At 39.5% G+C, this 12163-nt stretch overlaps 1 protein-coding gene across 2 annotated transcripts; it reads left to right on the forward strand.

The window, feature by feature from the left end:
• The first annotated feature begins 430 nt into the window (after positions 1-430).
• Positions 431-11617, forward strand: znf148 (zinc finger protein 148). Of its 2 annotated transcripts, none has more exons than XM_084908367.1 (7): positions 431-533; positions 3219-3595; positions 4478-4603; positions 4699-4822; positions 4967-5050; positions 5144-5262; positions 6744-11617. In XM_084908367.1, the coding sequence occupies exons 2-7, from the start codon at positions 3242-3244 to the stop codon at positions 8367-8369; spliced, it is 2433 nt and encodes an 810-aa protein (XP_084764493.1). In that variant the 5' UTR covers positions 431-533; positions 3219-3241; the 3' UTR covers positions 8370-11617. The 2 variants fall into 2 exon arrangements, with proteins under 2 accessions (XP_084764493.1, XP_084764494.1); XM_084908368.1 differs by having other exon boundaries at positions 3219-3535.
• Positions 11618-12163: the final 546 nt, after the last annotated feature.

Here is a 12163-nt window from a genome sequence, read left to right on the forward strand (position 1 = left end):
ACCTATATGACCGATATACGTTAAGAAATTGGGAGTCTGTTTTATTCAGAAAATACAAACACTACATGACAGAAGAGATGACTGCATTAAACAGCTTTTTAATGTGAGCAACAGTTAATAACCCCCGAAAAAGGTCGTGTATTTCTGCATGATATTCCTATCAGATCATCACGGTTACCCACCACCCAAGCGATTCAAAGACATTAAATCACTGAAAAAAACGCGCGCTTATTTTAAGTTGCCATTTCCAAAAACGGTGCAAAACAATAATGGGATCAAAGTCTAGAAATAACTGGGCTATTAAGGCATCACTGATGAACATTTAGGCTGCAGAAGTAGGGCACCGAAAGGACATTATCAGTTGCATGATGAGAAGCGCAGCGTTCACCTCGAATACCACCGTGCACCACTAGATGGCGACAGATTTAAATTTCCATGTCCTGATGATGGTGTATTTGATTATTCCGCACACCATCACTGCACTGTAGTCTTGGATAAGAATCATGACAGCTAAACGGGCTTAATACGCGTAGGTAAGGAGAAATAAAATTAAGTTTTCAATTATTTTCATATCAAATATGCACTACTCACGCGTATTATTGTTTGTCGTGGTAGAGAACAAGGTGGTTAGCGAACGTTAGCTTGTGAAGATTGTGGCCTATTTAGCAGAGTGGCTGAGGAAGCTAAAGCCAGTTATCACTGCTAATAAGTAAGGGAAAGTTGTGTTATGTGTCACATGTGTCGTTTAGTGTGAGCTTAAATTTGCTGTTGAATGTCACATATAAGGAGGTACCGCAGCTATGAAGATGCAGTTGCAAACGAATGTTATATCAAAAGAGAAAGACCAATGTTTGCAGCAAATTGCTAGTGGTTAGCTCACTAGCTTCAAATAGGCCGTAAATGCTCGCGAAGTAGGTGCGTGCATATTGGAACTTCCGTTCTGGGCCTTCAAGGTAAAGTCCCAAGTAATGCGCTTTATATTGCAAGGTTGTGGAAAAATACGAGTTCGTAAGGTTCAGACGAACTACACAGTTTGTTTTTCAATGAGAATGGTAAATACCTAAAAGCCTGTTCCGGTATTGTTTACTTAAAGCGTTGAGGAAGCTTTTAATTTGAAGACGCCGTCGCCCGTCTTCCTGTGTTTTCTCCTGCTGTTGTTATGAATGTTTTTGAGGTTTGACGAGCGCAGCTAGCTAGCTAGCTAGCTTGCTGCCTATCTAGCAAGCGACTTAAAGCCACTTAACCAAAGCGACACAGAGAGTGTGTTTGCATATGGTACTGAGTGGCTGTCAGTGTGTGTTAAAGCCCTGACAGATATTTATCGGCCCCGCTGTTTCATTGTTCAGTTTGTGTTAGGAACAGCGTCAAACCTGTAACCAAACGGTCCACAAGTCCAGCGGTAGCTAGCTTTTTGCCAGGTTGAGCTCAAGTGATTTTCACATTAGTCAGCCATCTAATCAGAGTGCAATGTAACTCCGAATATAGGCAACATCGGTGTAATACAACAGTATAATGTACTGTGGTGGCTGATTGAAATAATCTATTCTCGATATGTAGCTGTGTTTGTAAGAAATATGCTAATCTTATGGTTTGACGATTTAGGTTTATCACTTTACATATACTTGTAGTTCTTTTAAAACATTAGAAAACAGAGTTTAGAGTTTAAATTAGAATATATACAATCATAACTGCTACACTTGCATGAAGGCAAAAAAAAATGGAGGAAGAAGGGCAGAATGCAAGCGTACCTGTGCACGTCAAAACACAAGCATGTAAACATACAGACGGCGGCATGCTTCATGTGTTCACATGCTCAGAAACAAAAGAGACAGAAAATAAGCACAACAACTTTGAACTGAGACGCTAAACTGGCCAATTTCTACAGATCAGTAAACATACAGCTTATCTGACTTGGTATGCAAGACTTTTCTTTATGTACATAGATTTAAATAGTCTATTGTTCGTGGTGTAGTGTAAATCTTTCTTCTCATGGTTTCATAGTTTCACTCCGCAATTGGAAATACACGTTTTTTAAGGTAGTCAGACACACACACACCCCCCCCCCCCCCACACACACACACACCCACAATCGCTCTTCTTAATTAAATTTAAGGTCATAAGTCTTAAATTTGGTGAGGTAGCTGTTAATTTTAAAGAGCTTGGTTAGGCGTGTGTGTGTTTTTTAGTGAATAAAAACCAGTGGGATCTGAAATATAAGTGACTATGTAGAACAACAGTCTTGCTACCTATCCTCAGGCTTAATATGCAAACATGTTTTTTAAATTAATGTTGATTTTTTTGGATCATTCCTAATAGTGAACTAATGTCTGATTCATAAAAGATGCTTAACACAAAAAGCCTTGCTTAAGCAGTTTCTAATAAACCCATAAGTAACTCATTTTCTTCTGTAATCTATGAAACTGAAGTCATCTTAAATTACCAGCAGTGGCCTGGGGGGAGGGGGGGGGGTCTCCTATTACAAATATCAGAGACAGCCGTGAAGCAAAAGGTAAAAGCAAACTCTTTGGAGAACAGGCTCATAGTGGTGGTTAAGGAGAGTGAATCCAGACAACAAATATTATCCAGTGGACTAAATAGCGGGTGGAGGAATCCAAACAAGCAGCCTGGAAATGTGTTGCTCCTACACTGACTGGGGTTGGATAGAATCACAGAACTGTAAAGTACACCAGTGGCTTTGAAAATCGCTCCAGTCTAGACTTAAGATTTGAGGTATGGTCACTTCTGTGCGTGGTAAGGTTTTGTTTTTAACAGGTTTTTCTCTTTAAGCATACTTAAGATAGTTTTATATGTTTTATAAATGGGGCCCTAAAGCTCGTTTTGTTGGTTGCCAGGCTTCATACCACCATGGGTGTTTGTTTTTATATTCTTTCATATTTATTTTTGGTTCAGTGTTGTGGGGATTGAAAAGAGCTGCCGATTTGCTCGTTTAAAAATAAGTAACCATGACTTATGGGAAACTCAGTTAAAAGTTACTCACATGCAGCAAGTTCTAATCTGTAAATAGACTTAATCCATGCTTGGGAAAGTGAGCCTTCATGGCCACAAAAGGGATCTTGGTGAATATAATTATTTCATCCATGATAGTTTACAGTTGTATTATGTCCCTTTTTGGGGGGGGGGTTTAAATACATTTTACTCAATTTGTACATTTTACATTTGTTTTTTTGTAACAGTGTTTCTTTGTTTTTATGTTATAGACTCAAGAGCTACTCTATGTAAGATGAACACTGAGGACAAACTGGAAGGCATGCTGCTGAAGTGCAGCAGCGGAGGAATAGACGGAGGAGGAAGAGTTGGCCTGGGCAGCGGAGGAGGACTGGTGGTGATGACACTCGGGGAACGATCGCTGGCTAACCACCCTCTGCTGGCTGAGGATGACGACGACGAAGACGACGACGAGGACTTGACTCGAAGCTCGCTGGTCACTCACGACCTGGTCCCTCCAGAGCAGCTGATGATGCAGGAGGAGATGACGAAGAATAGCGGTGGAGGAGAAGAGGAGGGAGGAGCCGAGGTGGGAGAGCATTTCCCCCTAAAACTCACGAATAAGTTTCCCTGCTTGCTTCATATGCCAGTGAGTTCACGCTGGTTTAGAAGTAGATCAGATTTTGATAAGCTCATTTCTGTGAGTGCATCTACAGTCTCCACTTGATCAGAGTGAGTTTGCTTTTATGCATGTTATGTTGACTTAGCCTGACATTTTGGACTGTTCAGTGCAATCAGTTCTTTTAACACACAAAAAGTACTGTTAGGCAGCTGCTAATACTGCAAACTACTTTCACACTAGTTATTTTTATGTGCCGGAATTTTCTTAAAAATTGGTCAAAAATAGGGAGCTCGCATTAGTGTTTTGTTTTTTTTAATGAATGACAGAGATTTTAATTAAATTTTTTTCTGTCACTTTGACCCACTTGTTCATATTCAGAAACAATATATTTGTACACTCTGATCTTCTGAATCAGAATAAACTTGCAGCAAATGTGAACTTTAAAATAGTAATTTCTATTCTAAGAATACAGCATAATGAGGATAATCTGAATTCACCCTCAGGGACAGGTTTAAAGCATTGCTTCTCCTTGGGAACTTTAAGAGCTGGAATTGTATGGTTTGTGTTGTTTGTCTGTCTGTAGTTATTACAGCCGGGTTATTTTCAGAAAGCTGAAAAGTGGCTACATACATTTTAAAATGCCAGTCAGAGGATTTGAAAACGCTGTCCCTGGCCACCTGGCAGATGTAATCTCTCAGCCTGTTCTGGGTTGTAAGGGGCTGAGGCTTCCCTCTGGTATTTTATGCCTGAGGCAACTGTATGGTGAGATGCCCTCACATTGGTTGATTATGCTCTGTTTGCCCAGTTGCACCTGTCTGACCTGGATAAAGTGGTAGCTGGCTGGGTGGCCCTTAAAGTAGGTCATGTGCGATATTCAATGTATAAATGACTATGGTCCTACTTTTACAGTTGAGCATCAAGCAGGAGCTGAAGTTGTCTGAGCCAGCGGTCTATATAAAGAAAGACAAAAAGGCAATCAAGGATCTGACGATGTGTCCCAAGAAGAAAAAAAGGAAGCAGCGATCACCAGCAAAGGTGAATTCCATCTGTGGAATTTTTATATTTTTAAAATACCAGGGACGGTTGTGAAAATTCAACACTACATGTGTTCTTTTTTACCCCCTTTGTAGATTCTCAGCATCAATGACGATGGCTCATTGGGCATACCAAACCCCAAGTGTCACGTCTGTACTCACTGTAATGCTGCGTTCAGAACCAACTACCATCTACAGAGGCATGTCTTCATTCACACTGGTATGAATAAGCCTGGCATGTATACAAATATGTAAAACATGTTGCTGTGAAATTAGATATGTTGACAGCAGGGGATCTTTTAGTCATCAAAGGAAGCTAAAAATTAAAAACAACTGGTTTTCATATATGTTACTGAAAACCTAGGTGAGAAGCCGTTTCAGTGCAGCCAGTGTGACATGCGCTTTATTCAGAAGTATCTTCTCCAGAGACATGAGAAGATCCACACCGGTGAGTAACAAACAGTTTGGCAAAATTCTCAATCGTTTTTATAATCATTGTTATGTTAGCCTGAACTTTTTCTTTTTAAATACTTGTCTCTAGGTGAGAAGCCTTTTCGCTGTGATGAGTGTGGGATGAGGTTCATCCAGAAGTACCACATGGAGAGGCACAAAAGGACTCACAGTGGAGAGAAGCCCTACCAATGTGACTATTGTCACCAGGTACTATTCTTTTGATTGCTTGTAAATTAGTGTATTTGTAAGCTCCAAAATTGGTAAATATTTTAATTAGAAAGACATGAAAGGTCTATTTCAAACCTTTAGTTGAGTCATTTTGGTTCAGACAAAGGGGAATTAAAATGTGTTGGGTTTTTTTGGTCTTCTGTTCACTAACTTTGAAAAAGAAATTTGTGAACTAGTTTTCTTTGGGTTATTTCACAACGACACTGTGGTCCCTTTAAATTGAGCTCTGGCTCATTTTCCCCTTTAGTGCGGTTCATTTGTGCAGATGTCAAGATGTGTGCTCGGCTGCTGACAACCACACCGAGACCCTTTGAAAAGGGTGGTCAGTGGGAGGTTCTAGCTAAATACCTTCTTGCATTCTGGGATGTGGCAGAGTACACAATCTGTACAATATTGCCATTTCCATGCAACCCAAACTTCAGGTGGATTTCAAAACAGTATAATAGGGATGACAACTTGACCATCTCATATAATCATGGCTTTAGGAGTAAATTTTCAGTGTAGTCCAGTTGTCCAGACCTTAAGCACCTTCCTGTGTTTCTGGCCAGTAAGTGGACTGATCATTCTCACGTAGTTTTTAGTATTGCGTTTTAGTTAATTTGGAGCTAGCTTGTAATTTTCTTTGAAAAGAAAGCAGAATATGTGAACATATCAAACTCATCAGTTGAACAGATGAACTACAAGTGTGAAGATCTCCTGTGTGTGGATGTATTTGTGTATTTGAATAGTATGTGGTACAGTGGTTGGCTGTAATATAAAACATGTACGAATATGTGTTGAAAAAGGATGAGGATTGTAAAGCGCTTTCAGTGGTCAGTAAGACTATAAATGCACTATGTAAACGCCACCCTATTTCAAGAAAACACAGGTAGAGACAGGATGATCTTCTGTCTTTTATTTTGACTCTGTGAACTGACTTATCACAAAAGAATACAAACACTAAATATTGCAGTGTAAACTGTCATTGATTGCTTAGTCAGGCTAAAATCTTTTGCTGACATGTTAACAATTTGCTTTTAAGGATAGGAATGCCTGCTAAACAGTTATTACACAAGATATTTTTTTAAGTAGTTCGGCTTCTGTGAATTTGTTGAGTGCATTAAACCTCTAAATGCTGTTAGACTAAAAAGAGTCTGCTTAAAACTTAGTCTGGTTAAATGGTGTTTTTGGCATTCAGCTTTTTTTGCCATCCTAAAAAGATTGTGTGATTAAAAACACATTTGGTGTGAAAACACTGTCACTAGTGCTCATATTAAAGATCTTTATGGCTGTAGAGAGTAGACAGGAAGAGTAAAATTGTGAACTCAATATTAGAGCCAGTAATGAAGGTTCAGCTGTTTGTGTGCACTGGTTAAATAGTTAATGAAAGTACAGAAAGTGGAAAGTGCTTTAATAAATTGTGATGTTTTTTTTGTCGTGTAACATGTATAAAATAAATGCATTGTGTCCTCTTTCTGCAGTACTTTTCCAGAACAGACCGGGTTTTAAAGCACAGAAGAATGTGTCACGAGAACAGAGAGCGAAAGGCAAACAAGACTGCCGGTAAAGTCGGACCTTTACGTGAAGCAGACTCTTTAGGGCCCCCCTTTGTTGCCAAAGAGTGCTCACTGCCCAAGAAAAAGCGCCAAAAGTGTACAGACAAGAGTTCAGGAGCTTCCACTACTGCCCAGACAGAAGGGCACACTTTTACCGTGGTAGAAACAGAAGAGAAAGAGGAGCAAAAGGGAAGTCTTTCTCTATATGCTGTGTCCTCCAAAGTCAAACATGAGTACGTGATTGCTGACTACTCTGTGGACCTTCCTGAAGAAACGGCTAACCAACACCAAGATGGCGACGTCTCTTCGGAAGAAACAACTTCTCCTAAGCTACTTCTGAAGAAAGTCCCCAAGCGGAGTCTTAAGCAGTCGACTGAACAAACTCCTCCTTGCTTGTCCACTTTACCCTCCTTTGAGGAAAATACTAAGGTGGCACAGTACACCTTTGAGATCGTGGACAAGCAAGGCCTCCTAGACGTAGAAGGCAACAGTGAACTCGAGTCAGTTGAAACTCTTCAAGGAGGACAAACAAAACCAGCAGCCAGCAGCACAAACTATGACGACGCGATGCAGTTTCTCAAGAAGAAACGTTACCTTCAAGCTGCAATGGCTAACAACAGCCGGGATTATGGCCTGAACACGAGCAGCATCTCCTCTCAGCCACCTGTTACACAAACTGTGGTGTCAACAGTCATCGACGAAACTGTTCCCGCCACCATCCTGGAGCCCCAACCCATGAACACAGAGATTAAGACTCCTCATGACAAGAATGTTTTGCCTGATGAGGTTCTTCAGACACTGTTGGACCACTACTCCAACAAAGCCAATGGGCAATCAGACATTTCTTTCAGTGTGGCTGACACAGAGGTTACCTCAAGTATATCTATCAATTCCTCCGATGTTTCTGACAGCAGTCCGGTCGAGAGCCTCGGAGCATCTAGCGCTCAGGCTCAGCCACCTGCTGAGAAAGTGAGTCTCTTGCAAGAATACTCCAAATTTCTCCAGCAAGCACTGGAGAGGACCAGTCAGAATGACAGCTACCTGACCAGCCAGAGCCTCAGCTTGGTCTCTGAAAACCCCACATTAGCTGGACAGCCTCTGTTCTCCACAGAGAAACAGTTTCCTTCCCCCAGCAGGTTCAAATCAGGGATGAGCTCTCCACTAAGGTCCACCTTAGAGAAACCTCACTATGGGTTGCTGGTCGGGGACTCCCAGCACTCGTTTTCCTTTTCAGGCGACGAGACCACCCCTCCCTCTGCGGTGTCCCCAGCTGAGGAGGACTTTCTGGAGCAGGTCTCGCCCTCAAAAAAGACTGACTCTTCACAAGGGATACTACAGACTTTTCAAATAAGCTCCTTTGAACAGAACTTCAAATCTCATTTCCAGACGTCAAGATCTGCAGCCTCCTCGCAGTTTACGGTTGCCAATGGACAAGTGAGTGTTCGAGGACACAGCACAGAATTCTCAGAGTTCCCTTTAGTCCGAGTCACTGAGACCAGGTCTCAACTGAACTCATCCCCTGACGTTTCGACCAGTGAATCGTTTGGCTGAAGAAATGGAGGCGGGAGCGTTCATTTCTGTTCATCATTTCTGTGGCACTTTATCTCGTCTTTCCTGTGTTTTTGCCAAATCAAATCCCACTGCAAACGAGGGGTCTTTCTTTTTTTTCTTTTTTTCTTTGTGTAAAGCAGTTATAATTTTGTGTTTTTACGTTCTAAACTTCTTAAACAGGAATATTGAAAAATGATAATCATACTATAATTAGCATTTCCCCTTTTGGAAAAAAAGTCAAACTTCCTCCAGAATGTACATTATGAGATTAAGCGACCAAAGTGTAATGCAGGAGATTAATATTCTCTAATTCCATTGCCATTATTTTTAATGTTTGTGTCAATCATTTTGCCTTGCACACTTAACGATCAAGTCACACTTGCTGCTTAATGCAATATTTAGACTTATTAAAATGTAGTTTGCATCTATGTACACTCCCCCCCCCCCCCCCCCCCCCCTGAGTTTTTCGACTGCACTGGGGGTTGGGTGGTCCAGAGCTGCACAAACCTACTGTTATTGATACTTTTTCCTTATGAATGCATTAATTTTTTTCTGCATTTGAAGATCAAAATCTGTGATTCAACTGAGCTGAAATGAATTGGGGCCACATAAGTTTGTCCTGCTCCCAAAAATCATGCCCCCTTCCCCCATGGCGGTGGTAGATTTTTTATTTTTTGCTTTAGCTACTTCCCCTTGCTCTTTGTTTTGTTTTTTGTTTTTTCAAAAAATATCACTTAGAGCTTTTTTCTTTATTCCAGCGGTTAAACTGTCTGCTGACACGCATGGTGACACAAAGTTGCGTTACCTATTAAGGGTATTTCTGCAGGATGTGTGTAATGAACGGTACAGGATAGATTTGACTGATTGTGTTTGTGCTACCTGGGATCGAGCTCACTATCCATTTTGCAGATTTGAATAATAGGTATATGAAATTAAATTTAACATTATGTGAATTAATGTATTCCCTTTTGGAATGGTTGGATTTCTGGTCACTGATTTTACAAACATGACTAGTGCAGGATAGACTGACTGCACTATTTGGGAAATGTTTTGGGGTTTTGTTTTTTTTTTCCTCCATGCCCCCCTCTCCCCCAAACAAAAAAGTTTTGGCCATCAAATAGCTGCACACATTTAATGGTTGCAGGATCATTCTTAGCTTCTGTTGTTAAAATGCATAAAGATTCAGGGTTGTGCTTTGTGTTCACACAGTTTGGACGTTTTTCACGTGTACATTTATATTAGATTATCACAGTATGTATAAGTCACTTTTTGTTAAGAGATTAGTGAGACTAACCACTTAATTAGTTTAAGTAGAAATTCAAACTAATTCACTTTTTCTTTGATCACTTAAAAAGACGTAGCTCTTATAAGGGAAACAAACTTAAAGTTCACGATCCCTTGTATTCAAGAGAATTTGATTAAAATGAGCAGTTTATTATTTTGTGCCTTCTTTTAAAAGAAATATTACAATTTCCTTTAGTCATTCCTGCACAATGCATTTATTTCTACTTGGTCTACGCTCTAAGGCTACTAGTTCCACTTGCACAATACAGACAAGCACATAAGCTATCAACATGTTCACACCTTCATACGTTAAGAACTGGGAGCTTTATTTAGTTTTGCCTTTTAATATTGTATTATTTTAAAAATTTTTAGCAGAGACGTATCACCAAACTTAATAATCAACATATTATCTGTAGTTGGGAGGAGTTAACGTGTCATGGACTCTTCTCCAGTATGTGTGTAAGTACAGATTTAAGTTGTAGATGTCTAGATTTGCTGATAATCACTGATTTGCTGGAATTTTCTGGTCAGACTCATCTGTACGGGCCTTGTTGAAACCATGCAGTTTTAAACGGGAGTGGCAATGAGTTAAGTCTTTTCTGTACTTCATTACACTGTTGATTGTCGTTCACGTCTTAGGTGCTATTGTGTTAAACAATGTTTTTATCTTTTTGTTTTTCGTGCACCATCCAGTTTAGGTTTGAAACCAATGTTGAGCTCCCTCTTGTTACAGCTCCTCTGACAATCAGGGACACACAGAACCACGTTAATCATCGAATACTTTATTCTTCCTCAATGATCATTCCCTCTAGAATGTATAGAAGATATCCTGCTGTAAATACATTGTATATTTTTATGCTCTGAGAAGTACTGTTAGGTTTTATTTTGGTCCATAGAAAGACAAGGCGTGTGCAAGAAACACTTTTGTCAGTGAATTTGGCAAGTTAATTTGTTTTTAAGCATTTATGAGATTCAATAATGAAACGGTCCACCTTCCTGAGAAAATGTGGCTTTTGCAGAAATCTCACCACTGTATCAATATTATATTTTCAGTTTAATTGGTGATTGATCAAAGTGAATTTAGATTTTTGTGAATGTTCATTATGATGGGTTTTACTGTATAACTATCATCCGTATGATATATTGAAATAATTCCTTTTCAACATATTTAAAGTAAAAGAAAAATGTTCTTAGTGGTGGAAACAATCCTCCATTCAACAGCTATTAGCGTCTTGAATTTGTGTTAAAATATCACTTAAAAGTTAGTGTGGTTGAAATACCTCACTGGCTGCCCTTTTTTTTTTTTTTTTTTTTTTTTATTGTAAGCAATCTTTAAAAGCACAGTGCAGATAGAAATGATGGTTTTGTAAATTGTACCCCATTTAGTTCTTTGAATTTTGAATTCAGTTAAAGTGGAAACCTATTGGAGATTAATGAAGTATGTGAGCAGTACGATGAATATTTCCTTTTAATTAACTATTGTCAGTAACCTGACCATAAGTGTCCTTGTATAAGCTAGAGAAATCTCATTTGTGTGCGTGTGTGTGTGTAAAAAGATCTGAATTTTTTGATAAAAAGCTATTTTTGAAACATGTCATTTAAAGCACTGATATGTACAGTATATCATATGCAGTCATTCTCGCTACCCTCATTTATCTCTGTATAAGTCGTTTGTGTCAAGGTTTTTCAAATACAGATGGGAATCTGAACTTTTTCTTGATTTTAAAGAATTTGCTTCACAGTAAGGTTGGTCTTACGTTAGGTTTATTCTGCATGGTCTCTGACTTGTTGGGTCAAGTGAACTTGTTTTATGGATAATGTGCAGCTTTAATTGTAGCTGATTATTTTCAGTCAAGTAACCCATATGATTAGACTTTTGCAATATACAATGATTTGTAAGCAATCTGATTAAATTGTTTTTGATTGTTGTGTGTCATGTCCTTATAAATAAATAATTCACAGCATGTGATCTTGAATTGTTGTTGATGTACAGAAGGCGTGCAGCTGCTGGTGAAACTGAGTGTGGGTGGGTAAATGTGTTTCCTGCTGGAAAGCAGCCAGAAAAGACATAAAGAGACCCTGGGATATTTGTTTTGGTGTGTTAGGGGAATTCGAGGAGAGAAGAAGTGCTGCAGAAGACTGTTTTCATAGGTTCACACTCGTACAGTAACAAATTGAAAATCTTTCACCATATCGTGGTACACGGTGACATCTTTTTCAGCAGGTCCAAAACCTGAAGATATATTCCGTTTACAGTGATATAAAAGTGCAAAGCATAGAATTCTCACATTGGAGAGCGTTGGAAAAAGAACTACTGATGTTTATCGTGGAAAAATGTATATCAGAATAGTTCGGTCTTAATTTTCTGACAAACTGTTTGTCCAAGCACTGTAAGCCTTTATCACAGCCCAGTAAACCATGAAGGTCAACCAGCATGCACAACAACAGGACCTCCCCCCCAAGTGAAATGCAGCTATCAAATACACCTGTGCTTTCCTGCTACCATACAG

Source organism: Perissodus microlepis, chromosome 16 (genome assembly GCF_051167445.1).
Source record: "Perissodus microlepis isolate ML-2025 ecotype Zambia chromosome 16, ASM5116744v1, whole genome shotgun sequence".
NCBI lineage: Eukaryota > Metazoa > Chordata > Actinopteri > Cichliformes > Cichlidae > Perissodus > Perissodus microlepis.